This window comes from Antechinus flavipes, chromosome 4, assembly GCF_016432865.1.
Source record: "Antechinus flavipes isolate AdamAnt ecotype Samford, QLD, Australia chromosome 4, AdamAnt_v2, whole genome shotgun sequence".
NCBI classification, from domain to species: domain Eukaryota; kingdom Metazoa; phylum Chordata; class Mammalia; order Dasyuromorphia; family Dasyuridae; genus Antechinus; species Antechinus flavipes.
The window spans coordinates 8,049,570-8,069,853 of NC_067401.1; the positions used below are offsets into that span (position 1 = coordinate 8,049,570).

Genomic DNA, 20,284 nt, shown 5'->3' on the forward strand with positions numbered 1-20,284 from the left:
TCGGTTCCACATTGGAATGAAATGGAACTGGTGATTCAGAAGATCAGGTGATTCGAGATTCATCTGGCCCTCCAGGAATGGATGCTGCCCTCAGGAAACTCCTGTCAGGTGAGCCCTGGGCCCCACCACCATGACGATGCTTATGGAAGAGGTGATTCGTAAATGTTTAGCGACTGACTCGGGGATGCTGCCAAACCAGATGAAAACGTAATTGGGAAATATTTAAAAATAGATACAAATACAAGAGGACATAAACGATGGTGATCTATGGCTCCCTCCGAGGGAATCTCATGAGAGGGTTAATGCTCTTGCTTCTTTTTGAGGTTGACACTAATGGTCTGCAACATATTGACAATTTGAAAATGTGACATTGTTTTCTTAAATACTTCCTAATTACATTGTAATCCTTTCCCCAACCCACACATGTGTGTGTGTGTGTGTGTGTACATATATATATACTGTTAAAGCTTTTTATTTTCACAACATAGACACAGAAAATTTTTTCAACATTGACCCTTGCATAGCCTTGTGTTTCAGATTTTCCCGTTCTCCCCCCCCCCAGGTGGCAAGCCATCCAATATATGTTATACATGTTAAAATATATGTGAAATCCAAGATGTATGAACATATTTATACAATTCTCTTGCTGCACAAGAAAAATCAGATCAAAAAAGAAAGTAAATGAGTAAGAAAATAAAATGCAAGCAAACAACAGCAAAAAGAGTGAAAATGCTATGTCATGATCCACACTCAGTTCCCACAGTCCTTTCTCTGGATGTAAGATGGCTCTCTTCATCATTGAATAATTGGAACTGGTTTGAATCATCTCATTGTTGAAGAGAGCCCCGTCCATCAGAATTGATCATCATATAGTATTGTTGTTGCCGTGTACAAGGATCTCCTGGTCCTGCTCATTTCACTCAGCATCATCCAGGCCTCTCTGTATTCATCCTGCTGGTCATTTCTTACCGAATAATAGTATTCCATAACATTCATGTACGACAATTTATTCAGCCATTCTCCAATTGATGGGCATCCCCTCAGTTTCCAGTTTCTGGCCACTACAAAAAGAGCCGCCACAAACATTTTTGCACACATGGGTCCCTTTCCTTCCTTTAAGATCCCTTTGGGAGGTAAGCCCAGTAGAGACACATAGTTCCAGATTGCTCTCCAGAAGGGTTGGATCCGTTCACAACTCCACCAACAATGCATCAGTATTCCAGTTTTCCCATTTCTCTACAACATTCGTCATTATCTTTTTGCTATCTTAGCCAATCTAAGAGGTGTGTAGGGATACCTCAGAGTTGTCTTAATTTGTATTTCTCTGATCAAGAGCAGCACTTCTATTTGGAAAAAGTCAATCGCAGCAATACAAGGTGGGGGAGGTACAACCGGACAACTAGTTCTGTTGAAGAAATTCTGGAGGCTCTAGTAGACCCTGAGTCCGGCTACAGTAAGGCAGACTGCACACGTGTCTGCGTATTTACACACGCGTGTCTAGGGAGACAAGATATACATGTCTCTCTAAGAAGACATTCTCTCCCTCCTCTTCTCTCTCCCCACTCCCCTCCGCCCCCCGAGCGCCTAGGGCACAGACCCACGCACACGCCAGACCCCCGGGGGTAACCTGAGACCCGTACGTCTATTAATACAAGGTTAGGAAAAGTAAGCCTTTTTCAGGACAGAAATAACACAAACTGGCCGGGACAGGGGAGGGGGAGTGGAAGGGACAGGCCAAGGTGACGTATGTGAGCAAGGAAGCCGAGGGCACCCCTTCCAGAGCGCAGACGCAGAGACTCCTGCTTGGGGCAGGAGGGTCTAGAGATGCAAACCGGCACGGGCTCCCAGGCTGCCTTCCAGCTCCCAGACTCCATTTCCCAGGATGCATCTGGAGACACATCTTTCTCTCTTTCTTCCCCCCTCCCATCCCCAAGCATGACTCGACCCTCTTTCCCTAGCCGGATGCATTGTGGGAGTGGTCCTTTTGGGGCTCGCAGAGCCTGGGCCCGGCAATCTGTCAGGTGAGGGTTGGGCTGCGGGCCACGCGGGTCCGAGAGCCGAGACTGGGAGGAGGGTAAAGGTAAGGGGACGGAGCGAGTGCGCAGGCGCGACGCCTCCACCCACATACTCACACGCGAGTTAGAGTGTGTGCACGTGTACATGTCTGAGGAGTGTGCGTGCCCCCGGTGTGGAAAAGGTGTGAGCCTGTGCTGGCGTTGCTGATGCGTGGACCTGACCTCCCGCAGCCTCGGGGTCTCTCCCTAAGCCCTTTCTCTGGTCTAGACACCCCGTTCCCGTCAGCCGTGACCCCGATCCCGCTCCCTCTGTCAATCGGCCGCGTCTCCCATTGACCCGCCCACGGGTCCGTCTTTTCCGTGGGAGAAGCCGCTTGTCCACACCGGCGGCTTCTTGTACCGCTCCTCTGATCCCCCAGTCTGCACTGGACCGGGCCCTCTCTTCTTCCGGGCTGAGACCCCGGTTGTCCCCTCCTCGAGACCTCCAGGCCCAGCAGGCAGCGCCTGGGGATGCGTGAGAGATGGGTGGTGTCCTGGGTCACCATGTCCAAACGCCTCACTCCTGCTGCGCCCTCCGGCAGCCATCCGAGGTGGGAGTTCAAGCCCCCACCTTAGGGTCTTCCTGTCCCAGGGGCTCAGGGAAGAACCCCCTTCCCCAATTGGGCGCCGGATCCCCTCCTTGCTCTGGGCTCTGTCCCGCCTGGTCTGACGGGAAGGAATTCTGGGGTGGCGTTCAGTGCCCCACGGGACCCTGGGAGGATCCTGATGCTGCCTCGGGATGCTCTCTCTCTTCCCCCGTGACTCTCTGACCGAGGCTCCGGCATCTCCCCCTCCTCTCGCTGCCGTGACTCCATCCCCCCCAGGAAGCCCCCTGAGGGCGGGACTGTTTCCATGCTTGTCCGGTAGCCCACTGGCCAGCAGTTTGGCTTCTTGATCGTTGGGTCCGTGTGAGCTTGGACCTGAGTGCTAGGGAGTTGGGGGGGGGGGTGTTTGTCCGAGTACTTGGGAGGGGGTGCCAGAGCCCAGACGCTCTTCTTGCAGGAATGTGGGGCTCCCCGGAGGTTGGGCAATTGGAAGAGACCCCCCAGGACTGCGGTACAAGCGCTTCTGCCCGGCCCTGCCAGCCCCGGGCTGCCGGCCTCCCGTCCTGCGGGACCTTCCTTCCCCAGCCGGGACTCCTCCGTGGGTCCTGGGGATGGGGGGGGGCGGTGAGGGCAGAGCCAAAACGACATTGGAGCCTTTCCAAGGAGGTGTCCTTGTTCACTCGTGGGCACGCTCTCCCAGTGGTTTTTGCCAGCTGAGGCGGCCAGAGGAGTGAATAAATTCTCATCACTTCCTCCCGCAAAGCCGGGCTCAATCACTGCTTGCACACAAGAGGCGTCTCAGGGAAGATCATGTGGGCCCCTGTTGGGGACCGTGGGTGATAGTGGGAGCTGAGGAGCCCACAGGGAGGTAGCTGATAATAGAAATTGTGAAGTCCAGGGGGATGGTGGCTGACAGTGGGAGCTATGGAGCACAGAGCCTCCTGCTCGGGTCAGCACTTGGACAGCTCCCCAGGGGTTGGAGGCAAGATGGGGCTGGAGGGAGTTCTCCATCCCTGAGACTTTTGGTCTCTACTGACACTCTTGGCAGTTGGGTGGAGGTGTGGAAGAAAGTGGGTCCCTTCTCCAGAGTGATAGCTCCCTTTAGTAGCTCCCTTCATTTCAGGGAATGGGTCTGGAAGTAGGGCCAGGCTGAAGGGGCCAGATGGGGGCTCTTCCCGGAGCTCTGGAGTCCCCGGTTGAAAGCTGTTTCCACTTGGGTTTGTGGGAGGCAACTGGGTGGGAAGCAGCTGGGCTGGAAGGAGAGGGAATGGTGAGGAAGAGGAGGCCAGGGAGCTTGTCCTAAAATCTAATATAAGAAAGGTTTGGGGAAAAGGACAGATTTAGTGATTGGTTTTTAAAATAATAAAGCTAGCTAAGTTTCATTTTTCTTAGTTTATGGACAAAGTTAATGTCCTTTATGATTAAATAATAAATCCATGCATATTTATCTTTTTTTTTTAAGCCCCTGGATTCACACTCTAATGAAAAATGCAGTAAAGGCCTGTGCCTTTTTTTTTAGTGGGGGCTGGGAGTAGTTGGGGTGTGTCCCTTCCACACTGCAGTGGATAGATCTTTGTGCATTGTTGTGACCAAAAATAAAAATTAAAAAATCACCCCCAAATGGCCAGGTCTTTGGTAGCTGATCCCCAACTCCACCGCCAATCCATCGGGCCCACAAGGCCTTGTTCCCCTGGTAGGTAAGTCACAGTAGGTTTTTCATGAATGAATCTCATTACTGATCTGGTGCTATGGTTTTTTTTTTGTCCCCTACAGTTACCACTCTCTTTTTTCTCACTATAGAGTGCCTTTCCTACCCCCAGTCAATGTGTGCATATTTATTTATGGGTCATACACTTAGTATATGCTAATGTGTCATGTACTAAAATTATAAAACATGCCCAAAGTTAAAACTTGAAAAAGGATAAAACTGCTAATGGTATAAAGAATGAGATTATAAATAAATGAGAGGAACACAGGATAGTTTAGCTCTCAGACCTGTGGAAGAGGAAGGAATTTATGACCAAAGAGGAACTAGAGATCAACTATTGACCACAAAATAGAAAATTTTGATTGTATCTAATTGAAAAATTTTTGTACAAACAAAACTAATGCAAACAAGATTAGAAGGGAAACAATAAACTGGGAAAACATTTTTACAGTCAGAGGTTCTGATAAAGGCCTCATTTCCAAAATATAGAGAGAATTGATACTAATTTATAAGAAATCAAGCCATTCTTCAATTGATAAATGGTCAAAGGATATGAACAGACAATTCTCAGATGAAGAAATTGAAACTATTTTTAGCCATATGAAAAGATGCTCCAAGTCATTATTAATCAGAGAAATGCAAATGAAGACAACTCTGATATACCACTACACACCTGTCAGTTTGGCTAGAATGACAGGGAAGGGTAATGCGGAATGTTGGAGGGGATGTGGGAAAACTGGGACACTAATGCATTGTTGGTGGATGTGAACACATCCAGCCATTCTGGAGAATGATTTGGAACTATGCTCAAAAAGTTATCAAACTGTGCATACTGTTTGATCCAGCAGTGTTACTACTGGGCTTATATCCCAAAGAGATTTTAAAGAAGGGAAAGGGATCCATGTGTGCAAGAATGTTTGTGGCAGCTCTCTTTTTAGTGGCCAGAAACTGGAAACTGAGTGGATGCCCAACAGTGAGGAATGGCTGAATAAATTGTGGTATATGAATATTACGGAATATTATTGTTGGGTAAGAAATGACCAGCAGAATGATTTCAGAAAGGCCTGGAGAGACTGACATGAATTGATACTGAGTGAAATGAGCAGGACCAGATTATTATATACTTCAACAACGGTGCTATATGATGATCAATTCTGATGGAAGTGGCCATCTTCAACAATGAGATGAACCAAATCAGCTCCAATGGAGCAGGAATGAACTGAACCAGCCACACCCAGTGAAAGAACTCTGGGAGATGACTAGGAACCACTACATAAAATTCCCAATCCCTCTATTTTTGTCACCTGCATTTTTTATTTCCTTCACAGGCTAATTGTACAATATTTCAGTGTCCAATTCTTTTTGTACAGCAAAATAACTATTTGGACATGTAAACATATATTGTATTTAACTTATACTTTACCATATTTAACATGTATTGGTCAACCTGCCATCTGGGGGAAGGAGTGGGGAGAAGGAGGGAAAAAGTTGGAACAAAAGATTTGGCAATTGTCAATGCTGAAAAATTACCTATGCATATATTTGTAAATAAAAAGCTATAATAAAAAATGCTAATGGTACAAAAACTTATTTGCATTCAACATATTACAATCTTATTGAGAGCTATGTGATTGGGTTATGCTTTCATTTTTTTTAATTAAAAATTTTTTTTAATGAATAGAAATGTATTTTCCTTTCCTCTTACCTCCAAATTCCCTCATTGCTCATGCTCAAAAAAATGAATTTTTCACTCTACCTCCTTCCTTTCTCATTTCTCTGGTGAGATGGACCATATGTCTATTCTCAGGCCTTGGCATTCATGGTAGTCTGTTTTTAAAAAAATAATTAATTAGCGAAGTATATGCATAGGTAAATTTTCCAACATTTACTCTTGTAAAATCTTTTGTTCCAAAGTTTCCTCTCCTTCCCCCCACCCCCTCCCCTAGTTGGCAGGTAGTTCAATACATGTTAAATATGTTGAAATATATGTTAAGTCCAATATCTGTATATATAGTTATACAGTTATCTTGCTGCACAAGAAAACTCAGATCAAGAAGTAAGAGAAAAAAACTGGGAAAAAAAACAAAATGTAAGCAAATAACAGAGAGAGTGAGAATGCTATTTTGTGCTCCACACTCAGTACCCACAGTCCTCTCTCTGAATGTAGATGGCTCTCTTCATCACTGAACAAATGGCACTGGTTTGAATCATCTCACTGTTAATCGAGAGCCACGTTCATCAGAATTGATCATCATATAGTATTGCTGTTGCCGTGTACAATGATCTCCTGGTCCTGCTCATTTCACTCAGCATCAGTTCCTGTAAGCTTCTCCAGGTCTCTCTGAAATCATCCTGTTGGTCGTTTCTTACCGAACAATAATATTCCATAACATTCATACACCATAACTTACTCAGCCATTCTCCCACTGATAGGCAGCCACTCAGTTTCCACATTCTTACAGCTCTCAAAGCTGTCTTTACAGTGTTATTGCTGTTATGTGAATTATCCTTCTACTATTGTTCAATTCTTTCTTCATCTTGTAACAATCTTCAGAATTGTTTTTATAATAATATTGATGTTATGGTTAAAAAAAATTGCTCTCTTGGTTTAGCTCATTGCCCAATTCATGTGCTCACATCATTCCAGTCAAGTCTTTCCATATCTCTTTGAAATCATCTAATTCCTCATTTATTAAAGTACAATAATATTCCATTACATTCACGTACTCCAATTGGCTCAGCTACTCCCGTTTTATATCATAGAAATGAAACCTTTTTCAAAGAACTTGCTAGAAAGATTTTTTTCTCGTTAATTGTTTTCCTTATAAACTTAGATTAGTTAAATTTGGGTTTTTTGGTAAAAAATTTTGTATGTGAACAAATGCTTTGTTATTTTGTTTGGAAAAACTTTAAATTATCATATGTAATGTTACATGTCACAATATTAATTATCATATTATTTAAATTAACTTTATGAGAAAAGAAAGTCACACTGATTTCAGTGATTCTCCAGGAATGCCAGTGATAACTTAAAGAAACATTACTCACTCAGGTCTTGTTTTAGATCCACCCAAATTTGTGATTCCTTTGTGTTTTGGCTTCTATCAACTTTTATTGAATCTTTATATTTGCTGATATACATCTTAATTGACCCAACACATATGATGTACATGTTACTTTATGTGCTGGTGTTCTTGTCTGAGTGCTAGAGTAAACCTCACAGAGATTTGATGAGAGGGAGCCATGTTGTTTTCTGGTCCATAGTCTTCTGTCAAGAGACTTAAAGTTCTTTCTAAATTTTTTTCAAGTTTTGGGATTTGTTTTAAATTGAAATACGCAACCAAAATTATTCATTTTTGTTGGAATACATGGGAGAGCTGTTGGAATACATGGGAGCCACCTGATAGTGGCTGCTGGAGATCCAACCTAGAATGGATCTCCTCGTGTAAGAGGATGATACAAGGAGTCTAAGAGGCAGTTGCGATTCCTTGACCTCTCCGACTGAGAGGCTGTTGCATTGTCTGACCACTCTCCTCTTCCCCTGCCTCCAATTTATCTCATTCCCAGTCTGCAACCCCTGTGTCAGCAAAGGCTGCCCTGCTACTCCTTCAGATGCTATGATCCACAGTTGTTAAGGCTGTCAAAGAATTGACCTGTCCCTTAACACATTTTATCTTCCGTGATCCCCTCTATTCCTTGTTTGGTCATGAACTTTTCTTCTCTCCACAGAGCTGAAAAATAAGATTTTCATGTTTTTCTAACTTGTTTGCTATGTGACCTTTTATAGCTAAGTTACATATGCATTTCTTCTTGGTATATGGAGTGAAATGTCCATTAAAATCCAATTTCTTCCATACTACCATCTGATTTTCCCATTAGTTTTTATTAGTTATTCTTTGATAGTTTGATTAATATGGCATTGAATAAATAATTTAGGTAGAATTTTCACTTTTATCATATTGACTTCACATATTCATAGGCAATTATTATTCTACTTATTTAGGTCTGTATTTCAATAAGCAGTCATTTGTAGTTATATTTATATCATTCTTGTGTGTGTGAGGTAAATTCTCAAGTATTTCATACATTCTGTAGTAATTTTAAATAGAATTTCTCTTTCTCTTCCTGCTATTTTTTGTTGGTATTAAATAGAAACTCTAATCATTTATGTGAATTTATTTTATATCCTGAAATTATTATTTCAATTATTTTTTAGTTGACTTTCTAGAGTTTTTTAAGAATACCACAATACCATCTCCTGAAAGTGGTCATTTTGTTTCTATTTTACTGACATTCATTCCCTCAGTTTCCTTTTTTGTCTGTGACAAAATTTCTCAGACTAGGTCAAATAGAAGTGATAATGGACAGCCTTGGTTTTTTTTTTTGTTGTTGTTGTTGTTTGTTTTTTTGTTTTTTAATAATTTTTTATTGATAGAACGCATGCCAGGGTAATTTTTTACAGCATTATCCCTTGCATTCATTTCTGTTCCAATTTTTCCCCTCCCCCAGATGGCAAGAGTCCTTTACATGTTGAATGGGTTGCAGTATATCCTAGATACAATATGTGTGCAGAACCGAACAGTTTTCTTGTTGCACAGGGAGAATTGAATTCAGAAGGTATAAATAACCCGGGAGGAAAAACATAAATGCAAGCAGTTTATATTCATTTCCAGTGTTCTTTCTCTGGGTATAGCTGCTTCTGGACAGCCTTGTTTTACAAACGCTGATTTTATTGAAAGGATCCTAACTGATCCCCAGCCTGTAGAACGGGAGAGCCAGTTTTCAGATGGGACCAAGATCTGAGCCCCAGAGTGAAGGGCCCAATTGAAGTGATCTTGCTTTTGACTTCCCAGGTCCCAGCTTTACTAGAAAGTGGTAGATGATGTCTCCCAGGAAAATGTCTCCAGCCCAGAAGAAGATTCCTGTCCTGAGACCTTTAATCCAAGTTCTATTACAGCACCTGAGGTGAAGGAGCAGCCCCTGGAACTGTTTGGTCATCCTGGCTGACCAGAGAGAATTGGACAGGTGACCACATGGCCTTAGACACGATGCTTGGGGAGAGAGGTGAGAATTCCAGAAGTGTGGATGGGGGAAGTAGCATCCTATCCGGGGGATGGAAGTGGGGAGAGGCAGGAAACCTGACAGCTGGGAAAGGACAGTTATAGCTGCTGGCTCCAACTTTTATTTCCCTTCCTGATTTCATTTCCCTTTAGGACATATCATTATCCTGGCAAGATTCTCCAAGCTAGTCTATTAATTTAATAAACATTTATTAAGTGCCTACTGTATGACATGCCTGAAGGAAAGGATTGACAAAATGAAGGCTCAGTTGAAGGTAGAATGAATTTAGAAGACATTTAGTTCAACAAATGTTATCATAACTTCTTTTCAGCAGTGAATGGCAGCTATGAGTAGAGAAGTTCCATAAAGAACTAATTTAGACTGTAGGATTGCCCATGAAGAAGGGCTTGGGTAAAGAAGGCTAGGGCTTTGTTTAGGAGCTTAGGTTTAGGATTGATGTCCCATAATTTCTTTCTGCTTATCTAGCTCAAGGCCCTGTTCTTCACCAAGACAGCAGCATGGAGGTTGAGGAGGGAATGACTTTGGGGTTCCTCACAGCCAGGTTTCAGGTTAGTTCAAATTTGCTTTCTCTTTCTTCTGTGTCACATTGCACAATATGTCATTTCTCAGTGAATCAATATATTTCTTCCTTTTGTTTTCAGTGATATCTTTTCTTTTCAGTCTTTTTTTTTTAGAGATCTGAACCTTTGAAGTCTTCTTCTCAAAGCCTCCGGCTAGTCTGAGAGATGATATTAAACTTACAGATCATGAGAGTTAAAATGTCTCCATAATAGTTATCAAAAAATTCTAAAATCAAGGTCTATACTTTTTTTTAAATTCAGTTTTATTTTATTTTTGGTATGGAATTCTGTCCATCTTCTCTCCCTTTCCCATTGAAAAGGCAAGAAAAATAAAACCCATTACAGATTTATATAGTCATGCAAAATAAAGCTTTGCATTAACTATATATGTATATTTTTAAAAGAGTGAATTGATCCAGCTGCATTCTGAGTCATTCATTCTTTGGAGATGGAGAGCATTTTTCCTCATAAATCCTTTAGAATTACAGTGAATCATTGTCTTCATCAGTTATTTATTCCTTCACAGTTGATTATTATTGCAATATTGCTGTTACTGTGCATTATGTTCTCCTGGTTCTTTTCACTTTCTTTGTTTCAGTGCTTCCCATCCAAGGCTTCCCAGGTTTCTCTGAAACCTTTCCCATCATTTCTTTTAGCATAATAGTGTTCTATTCATTCATATACCATACTTGGTTCAACTATTCCCCAGGTGATGGATAGGTATCTCCTTAATTTCCAGTTCTTTGCCACCATAAAAAGAGCTGCTCTAAATATTTTTGTACACAGAGATCCTTTTCCTTTTTCTTTGATCTCTTTGAGATACAGACCTCACGGTGGTATTTCTGGGTCAGAATGTATAGAGTTAGATAGAGCTTTAGAGTGTAGTTCCAAATTGCTCTCGAGAATGGTCGGATCAGTTCATAACTCCACCAACAATGCATGAGTGACAACTGTCTTCTTTCATCCCCGCCGGCATTTGTCACTTTCTTTTCCTGACATCTTAGCCCCTCTGAGAGTTGGGAGATGGTACCTCATTGGTTTAATTTGCATTTTTCTAATCAGTAGGAACTTAGAATAATTTTTCATGTCATTATTGTTGTTCTCAGGTGTGGTTGACTCTCTGTGATTCCATTTGAGGTTTTTTTATTTTTGTTTTTTTTTTGGTGCGGGGGCCAAAAATTGCTAGAGTGATTGACCATTTTTTTCTCCAGCTCATTTTATAGATGAGGAAACTGAGGCAACCAGGATTAAGTGACTGCTCTTCCTGATTCCAGGGCTGACACTCTATCCACTGTGCCCTGTCATTTATAATAGCTTTTTGAAAACAATCTGTTGAGCATTTAATTCTAAATCAAACTCTAGGGATAAAGGCTGTTTCAAAAGATAAACAGATGAATCTGATTTTATGAAAATTTTTTGCATAAGCAATAAGAAGAAAAGTGGTTGATTGAGTAAAATCTTATTAAATTTCTCAGATAAGGGTTTTGGTATCCAATCAGCAGAAATATAAGCGATCAAAAGGTGAAGAAGTAGTTCTCCAAAGAAGAATCTCAATCTGTTAACAACTAAGTGAGAGAATACCCCACATGACTGATAACTAGAGAAATGCACATCAGAATAACGCTCTATTTTTTCTTCATACCCCCAAATTGGCAAAAATGAGAATAGTCAGTGCTAGAGAAGTTGTCAAAAAACAGGTGTAGGAATGCTATGTTTGATGTCTGTGATTTAAGATAACCCTTCTGGAAAGCAATATTATGCACATAAAGTGACTAAAATATCTATACCCTTGGCTATAAAGATTTAATTACTGGTGGCTTATATCCTGAAGACACCATCGACGAGGAAATCCCGACAGTTACCAGAATATTTATAGCAGCATTTTTTATGGTAGAAAATAATTGGAAATAAAGCTGTTTATTGATGGGAGGATATGAAATGGAACATGAGCGTGCGATCACAAACAATGCAAATACAGAATACAGAGAAGAACGGAAAAGCTAATATGAACTAATGCAACATGAAGTGAGCTGGGCTGGGGAAGCAAAGACAAGAGTGTGAATGGGAAGACTGAGCACAAACTAGTCAGGATTGAGTGTTGTGAAACCGTGAGGTTTTGAAGCAAAGATGAAGAAAGGGAATCCTCTCCCCATTCTTTTGCAAAGATGGGGGCCCAGCAGGGTAGAGCATTTGCGTCGGGTCTGGTTTTTCTAATACATTCATCAGGTTTGCTGAATTTCTTTTTTCCTTCTTCTATTTAAAAAAAACACACAATAGCAATCTTATTCTAAGAGATAATTCTCTAGGTAAGGTTGGAAGGATAGAACAAGAAATAGAGACAAAGTCAAAACAAAAGATATCAAAGAAAATCTATTTTTTTCTTTTCTTTTTTTTATATTTTTTTGCTGAGGCAATTGGGGTTAAGTGACTTGCACAGGGTCACACAGCCAGGATGTGTTAAGTGTCTGAGATCAAATTTGAACTCAGGTCTTCCTGACTTCAGAGCTGGTGCTCTATCCACTGCACCACCCAACTGCCCTGAAAATCTTTTTTTTTTTTCAAAAAATCTATTTTTTAACTGAAAATTTAGCTGGCCCTGTTCTGTTGGGAGAATAGAAGATAAGAGACGGCGAGCCTCAGGTTGCACAGATACATTCCCCCTGCCTGAGCCTGCTGGGTGTTTTCTGGTATATAGACAAGGATCACCCAGCCTGAGGAGGCATGGATAAGTCTTTATTTGACAGTGGAAAAAGTGCCACCACCTTCCTGCCTCCTATCCATGGACTAGCTCCCTGAGGACAGAGCCGGTCCCCACCATTGTTCATAGTTGCATTTTATAACCTGGACACTGCCTTATTCCAGGGAAGAAGCAGTGAGATCATTCTAGAAGAGAGAGTAAAGGGCCATTAACAGTTGGAAATGGAGAGGCTCTGAGCTTGATCAGCCGAGTGGGGACAGGGTCCCCTGAGACCATCTGCCCGGGTGGTGGTTAGCAGGGAGGCTGTGACCATGCTGCTAGGAGGTTCTACTAGGGCAGTGACTGCTGTAGGAGGATTGTATGTCAGCAAGAAGCGGATCCTAGGTTGGGGCTTTAGGAGTCAAAGACATGATTTTCTTGAGATTTCCTTGTGGAAAGGATTTTTTAGGGCATATATGATCAATAAAGAAATGCTGTCCATGAGTCTAGGACAAAATGTGGCTCATGTCCACATTTGGAGAAACGGCCTCTGGTTTAGCTCGCATGTGTTTGACTCAGGAGTCGGTGATGTTCAGGGACGTGGCTGTGGACTTCACCCAGGAAGAATGGAGGTACCTGGAGCCGGCCCAGAGGGCCCTGTACAGAGACGTGATGCTGGAGAACTACCAGAACTTGGTCTCCTTGGGTAAGTGGGCTGATCAGTCTGACCCTTGGCGACTGTCTTGGCAGTCTTCCTTGCTGCCCGAAATGCTGAGCAGAACTTCTGGATTGGGGCTCATCCCTTCAGGAGGGTCCTAAGTTCTTTATGGCCAGTGTGAAGAGTCCTCCTGCTCTGTGCTCCCAGGCAAAAGACCTTTCCGCGCTGTGAACGGCAGTCTGACAGCTTCCCTGTGCCAGCCCGAGGCTGCAGCTTCTCTGCTCCCTGTTCCTCGGGTCAGAGATTCTGGGGAATTAGGATACTTCTCCTTCTGGAAAGCCTTTCCTCCCCCTTTTCTTCAGAAGTTTCGGCATGGATTTTACTGAGGAGCCTGGAAAACCCACAAGGCAAGTCAGCAGGATGATGTCTTAGCTAAACTTGACCTTGCCCTGGTCCAGTTCTTTGCACTTTGTCTACCTACTTCCCACATAAATACTTCCTGATTGAAAGATTTCAGCAGGAAGTCCCAACAGCCGTCTCGGCCGGATCTCCACGGCCCATTTCTAGAGCTCTGGGGTCATATCACTCCCCTTTGTCCTCTCCAGGAACATGGTACCCTCTGTCTCCATGAGGCCTTCAATCATTGGGGGACTGCCTCCTCCTTCCAAGGACCTTTCCTAGCCCAGTCTTTAAGAGGCTCCCAATGTTGGTCCTTCTCTGGCAACATCTTCATGATGTTTGCCCAGATCTAAACAACCTAGCATAGTGTCTGGTAGCATGTAATAGATGCTTAATGAAGGTGTGATGATTAATCAGTCACTTGAGAGATCCCAGTCTCTGCTGAGGTAGATGAGAAAGTCTGACCTCCTTCACACTGAGAGAGGTTAATGAACTGGTTTTCTTTCTGAGCCCTCACCAGATCTGTGAGCTAGGTTCCTTTGCATCACAGAATGGTGCATGCTTTGGCACTCCCTTGCCTCCCTTCTGTGCCATCTAGCTGTCCTCTTTTCTGAGATTAGAGGTAATTTGCTGCCTGCTCCTAGCAATTTTTCACTTCTCTCCTTATACACAGGACTTCCTGTTTCCAAACTTGATGTGATCTCTCTATTGGAGAGAGGAGAAGCCCCATGGAGACCCAAGGGAGGAGACCCAAGATGCTCCTGTCCAGGTGAGTGAGTGAAAAGCAGGTAGATGAGAATCTTCTAGGTATCTTCTTCTTTGGTCCTCTCAAAGACTTCAGGACCTGGGACAAAGACCCTGGGCTGACTAATATGAGACATATCTTTCACTTGAGCACAGGACTTGGCTGTTTCAGAAAAGAGATGTATGTTCCTTAGTTTTTGTTGTTTTTAACAGACATTAAAAGTGAATAACCATCAACTAAAACATATTTTTCCCAAACTCTTTATAGCTACAAAAGTGCTGTTATATCTTGGCCTATATGTGATATTTCTTCCTGTCTTTGGCCTCTTTGAGGTATATGCTTAAAGGATATGGATATTTTAGTTATTTTGTGGACATGATCCTAAACTGCTTTCCAGAATACCTGAGCCAATTCATAGCTCCACCCAGGATATTACCTCTTTCTACCAAGAAACATTTCCAATTGTCCATATTATCTTGAACCTAGAAAACTCACTTCTAGACCTGTTTCTCAAAAAGACAGAAACAACCATATGTCCTTAGTAATTTGATTGAAATAGTTCCAAATGTGTACATTTGTTTAAATAGTATCATCATTTGATGGACAGAAACAGCTACACCCAAAGAAAGAACACTGGGAAACGAATATGAACTATTTGCATTTTTGATTTTCTTCCCGAGTTATTTTTACCTTCTGAATCCAATTCTCCCTGTGCAACAAGAGAACTGCTCGGTTCTGCAAACATATATTGTATCTAGGATATACTGCAACATATCTAACATATATAGGACTGCTTGCCATCTAGGGGAGGGGGTGGAGAGAGGGAGGGGAAAAATCGAAACAGAAGCGAGTGCAAGGGATAATGTTGTAAAAAATTACCCTGGCATGGATTCTGTCAATATAAAGTTATTATTAAATAAAATAAAAAATAAATAAATAGTATCATCATTTTTATTATATTGGCTCAGCCCAACAATAGATGATTATCCTTCCAATCAGCTAAGAGATATGTGTTATTTTGTTTAAAAATTTTTTTAAACATTTAAAAACATTTAAAAAAATGTTTTAAAATATTCATTTGAGTAGAACTGGTAGATTAACTTTCAGAAAATTTAATCCATTTGTGATTATTTTGATTGGTACTTCCTTTGTTATTTCCTTTTGGATTTTGTGCATTGACTTCCAAATATTTTATGCACTTTGTAATTATTTTGAGTGTGAGTTCCCTATCGTTGCTTCTTGGATTTGTTCTTATCACACAGAAATGCTGTTGATTTTTGTGGATTTATTAAATAGCCAAAATTGTTAACTGCTTCAGTTTGTTTTTTTCTTGATTCCCTAGAGTTTACTATAAATAAATCATTGTGTCATCAGCAAATAGGGATAGTTTTGTCTATTCTTTGCAATCTTTACATTTTTTTCTTTTGATTAATAAAGTTAGTTGATTCCTTCCTCAGGGACTTTCCTCTATTCTGTAGAGGACAACTTTTTTTTTCATTGGTGTATTTTTAATGATGTCTATAGGTTCTTAATTCTATGAGTCTTGGGCACCTAAATACTCCATTATTACGTCTTTATCTGTCTTTGACTTCATTTCCTCTAAATGATGTTTGTTTTGCCTGGCCCAGATTGAACATTTTTTCCCTTGATGAAAAGGACAGAAACTAAAGTTTTCTATCAAAGTTCCTTACCTTACAAACAGCTTAGTGACTTCTCCCTTTCCCCTTTGTTTCAGATTCCTTTACTGAGGAAAGCAGAATTACAAACAACTGCCTTCTGATACAGGCTATTTGCATGCAAGAATTATCCAAGAAAAGATTGTCAAAGGATCCTATTCATTGTTCAAAGATTCGAAAAGCTAGAGAAAATGATATTAATTTAGAGAAATCGAAGGGTAGCCAGGAGAGACAGTTCAAAGAAATAGCAATCACTCCTAGAACAACTTTTAATAAAGATAGTGTGCCTCAGAGTGATACACTGGGGAGAAGTTTTAGTCCAGGGTCAGTCTTAGGTGCATTGTGGAAGGGAGGGGTGGAGAAACATTTCCATAATTACAAGAAACTTGGAAAGAGTTTCAGGGATTTTTCAGACCTGAATACGTGTAATAGACCTTCCTTAGAGAAAAACTTGGTTAAGTGTACCTTGTGCAGGAAGCCCTTCAGTTACCGCTCAGATCTAATTAAATTTCATAGAATTCATACAAGAGAAAGGCGATATGAACACAATGAATATGGAAAAGCCTTTGGCAGAAGACAAAATGTCACTGGACATCAGAGCATTGATACTAGAGAAAAACATGAATGTGATCAATATGGGAAAGGCTTTAGGCACAAGGAAATCTTGACTAAACATAAGAAATTTCATACTGCAGTGAAACCCTTCAAATGTAATGAATGTGGAAAGTCCTTCAGAGAAAGTAAAGTACTCAAAAGCCATCAGAGAATTCACACTGGAGAGAAACCTTTTGAATGTAATGAATGTGGGAAAGGGTTTAGCCAGAGGGCCAATCTTGTTAGACATCAGAGAACTCATACTGGAGTAAAACCCTTTGAATGCAATCAGTGTGGGAAAGCTTTTAGCCAGAGAGGGCAGCTCATCTATCATCAAAGAATTCATACTGGTGAAAAACCATTTGAGTGCAGTGAATGTGGGAAATGCTTCAGCCGAAGGGCAATCCTTATTACCCATCAGAGAACTCACACAGGAGAGAAACCCTTTGCATGTAATGAATGTGGAAAAGCCTTCAGTGAGAGTAAAGTACTCAAAAGCCACCAGAGAATTCATACTGGAGAGAAACCTTTTGAATGTAATGAATGTGGGAAAGCATTCAGCCAGAGGGGGTTGCTTATTTATCACCAGAGAATCCATACCGGAGTGAAACCCTTTGAATGTAACGAATGTGGAAAAGCCTTCATTGAGAGTCAAGTATTAAAAAGCCATCAGAGAATCCATACTGGAGAAAAACCTTTTGAATGCAATGAATGCGGTAAAGGCTTCAGTCAGAGAGGACATCTCATTAGACATCAGAGAACTCATACTGGAGTGAAACCTTTTGAATGTAATGAATGCCAAAAAGCTTTCAGTCAGAGAGGAAACCTAATTTATCATCAGAGAATTCACACTGGAGAGAAGCCTTTTGAATGTAGTGAGTGTGGGAAAGGCTTCAGACAGAGAGCAGTTCTTATCACCCATCAGAGAACTCACACAGGAGTGAAACCCTTTGAATGTAATGAATGTGGGAAAGGCTTCAGCCAGAGAGGACATCTCATTAGACACCAGAGAACCCATACAGGAGTGAAACCCTTTAAATGTATTGAATGTGGGAAAGGCTTTAGCCAGAGTGGACACCTCATTAAACATCAGAAAACCCATACTGGATCAAAACATTTTGAATGCAATACATTCCTTCATGAAGAACAAGTTATTCCAAAGTAGTTTTCCATCAATTGGGGAATGGCTACATGTATTATGTGATATAAATAATGAAATATGACTGTGCTATAAGAAATGGTAAAGAATTCAAAGAAACATAAGACAATATGAACTGATGCAGGATGAAGTACAGAGGACCAGAAATGTAGTATGCACCAAGAGTATAACAATGTAAGCAAAACAAAAAACTTCAATGCAGCATAATTTAATGACCCAGTTTGACCTCAGGATATGCGAAATGCACTTGCCTCCCTTTTTTCAAAAAGATGGGACTAGGGATAGATAACAAGTGTTTGCTGTCAAACTTTCCTGGATTGTGTTGTTTAGTTTTGTTAAATTGTTTCTTAATCTCCCCACCTTCATTCTTTGTTACAAGAGATGGCTCTTTGGGTAGAAAGGGGTGAAGGTCATACTAAAACATATTAAAATTATTTTTAAAAATTATTTTAAAAGAACATATGCTAGCTCATTTCCTTTACTGGTTGTAAACTAGCATATGCCTTGTTGATGCAGGGTTGTTGACATTGCTGTTTCCTCTCATTAGACTGAGGGGACAGGACTGTTCATTTTTTAAATCTTTCTTTGTCTCCCCAGTGCTTAGCACATGCCTGGAACATAGCAGTCACTTAAGAAATGCTAATTGGTTGAGGTTAAAGTAATGTTGTAGACATAATTTAACCTAAAACAAAGTAGCTAATTAAGTCTTTTGTGGAAAAAACAGAGCAATGTAGGCTACATTGTCATAAAATTAAATGGGTCCAAAACAGATTGAATTATCAATTCCAAAATGTGATCATTAATAATTTGAAGTCAGATTGAAAGGCCTGCCAAGGAAGTGCTTCAGGCTCCCAAGCTGCTTGAATATTTTTGTCAGTGACTTATGTGATGCTGCATTTGCCAAATTTCTCATTCCCTTCTGTATGTTTTAAAAAAACAAAACCAACTTTTTTTTTTTTTTCTGCTCGGTCTTATTGTCACTAATCTTTCTCTGCTTCTTTCTAAGTCTCTTCCCTCATTCCCTAAAAGCCTTCTATTTTAACATATCTTTGTAGTTGAGCAAAGCAGTTCAGCACTTTGGTCATGTCTGAAATGAACATTTCATCTGCCTTTCTACCCAAGATGTAGAAGACATGTTATCCTCTGTCTTTGGCAACTGTCATTCATTGCACTGAAGAAGGTACAGAAAGGGATATAGTCAAATGACAGTTTTGGAAATATTACATGTAAGTTTGTTATGTAATTAAAAAACAAGCTGGACTTAATCAAAATCCAATTACTTGTATTATTTTTCAAGAGTTTTTGTATATGGAAATGATGTAAAATTGGTATTCAAAGGCTATATAGGAAGCTCCCACTATTTAGCCAGACATGGGACTCTCTGTAAGGAGGTTGGACAGTAAGAGTCTTCAAGATCAAAGACTGTGGTCTATAGGTTTATATCCTCTCTCTATTTTTGTCAAGTTCATAATAATAAACACTTTTAAAAAACCTAAGCTGACATCAATCTGGGTCATACCAAATATCAGGATTTAGGAGTATCTTGATAGTCTAGAACATGGGGCTGAGTTGATTTCAAAGGATGAAAATTAACATATTAGATTTTACATGTGGATTAAAAACAAAAATTCAAGATGAGAGAGACGATTTGATGGCAATATGAAAAATTTTAGTTTAGTTTTTTTTGTTTATTATTATTGGATTATGAACTCAGTATGCATGAGTACTGTGTTGCAGCCAAACTATCTTTGAAGTTCATTAAGAAAGATAAAGTTTTCAGGAATGAGAATTTATAATACCATTGTAATTTTCCTTTGACCATACCTGGAAGAGTGTGTTCAGTTCGGGCCAGCTGAATGTTGGCAAGCTGAATTTATTCCAGGATTGTGGAGAGACTCAGAATTATGCCATAAAGGGATTCATTCAAGGATTGAAGATCATTTGGCCTGGAGAGAAAAAAGCCTTGGAGAAAGCATGATACATATCTTTTAGTAAGTGACGATGGTCCTCCGGAAAAGAGGTATTTATTAGGTTCAGATGAACAAAGGGTGGGAGTTTCAAAGGGTCAGTTTCTGACTGGTTGTCACAAAAATTTCCCAACAAAGCTATCCAAATGTAGAAGGGGGTGCTTCAGGAGGTGGTGGGAATTTCTCTAATTGAAGTCAGGGCTAATGGAGTACTTTTGAAGGGATATTGAGTAACTTTTCAACAAAAAAAAGGAAAAAACCTGTTATTTAGCACTTCTCAAGTGCAAACAAACAGGGTTCTAAGTGCTGGAAATAGGTACAGAGAAAGACAAGGAAAGCCCCTGTCCTCAAGGAGCTAATATTTCAGTAGAGGAGATAATTTATCCCCATCCATCTATCCACATCGTGTAACTGGAAGAAATTGTAGAAATGAGAATGTTAAATAAGGCCATATGAAGTG

At 40.8% G+C, this 20,284-nt stretch overlaps 2 protein-coding genes across 4 annotated transcripts in view; one reads left to right on the forward strand and one right to left on the reverse strand.

The window, feature by feature from the left end:
* LOC127563075 (zinc finger protein 260-like) overlaps window positions 1–20,284 on the reverse strand; it is a 298,396-nt gene that overhangs the window by 149,790 nt on the left and 128,322 nt on the right. The gene's annotated exons all lie outside the window — the stretch shown is intronic.
* LOC127563081 (zinc finger protein 260-like) lies at window positions 1,707–19,128 on the forward strand. Of its 3 annotated transcripts, XM_051999308.1 has the most exons (6): window positions 1,707–2,021; window positions 9,161–9,371; window positions 9,855–9,937; window positions 13,206–13,332; window positions 14,357–14,452; window positions 16,164–19,128. In XM_051999308.1, the coding sequence occupies exons 2-6, from the start codon at window positions 9,341–9,343 to the stop codon at window positions 17,861–17,863; spliced, it is 2,037 nt and encodes a 678-aa protein (XP_051855268.1). In that variant the 5' UTR covers window positions 1,707–2,021; window positions 9,161–9,340; the 3' UTR covers window positions 17,864–19,128. The 3 variants fall into 3 exon arrangements, with proteins under 3 accessions (XP_051855268.1, XP_051855270.1, XP_051855269.1); XM_051999309.1 differs by lacking the exon at window positions 1,707–2,021 and having other exon boundaries at window positions 8,832–9,371; XM_051999310.1 differs by lacking the exons at window positions 14,357–14,452; window positions 16,164–19,128 and having other exon boundaries at window positions 13,206–14,231.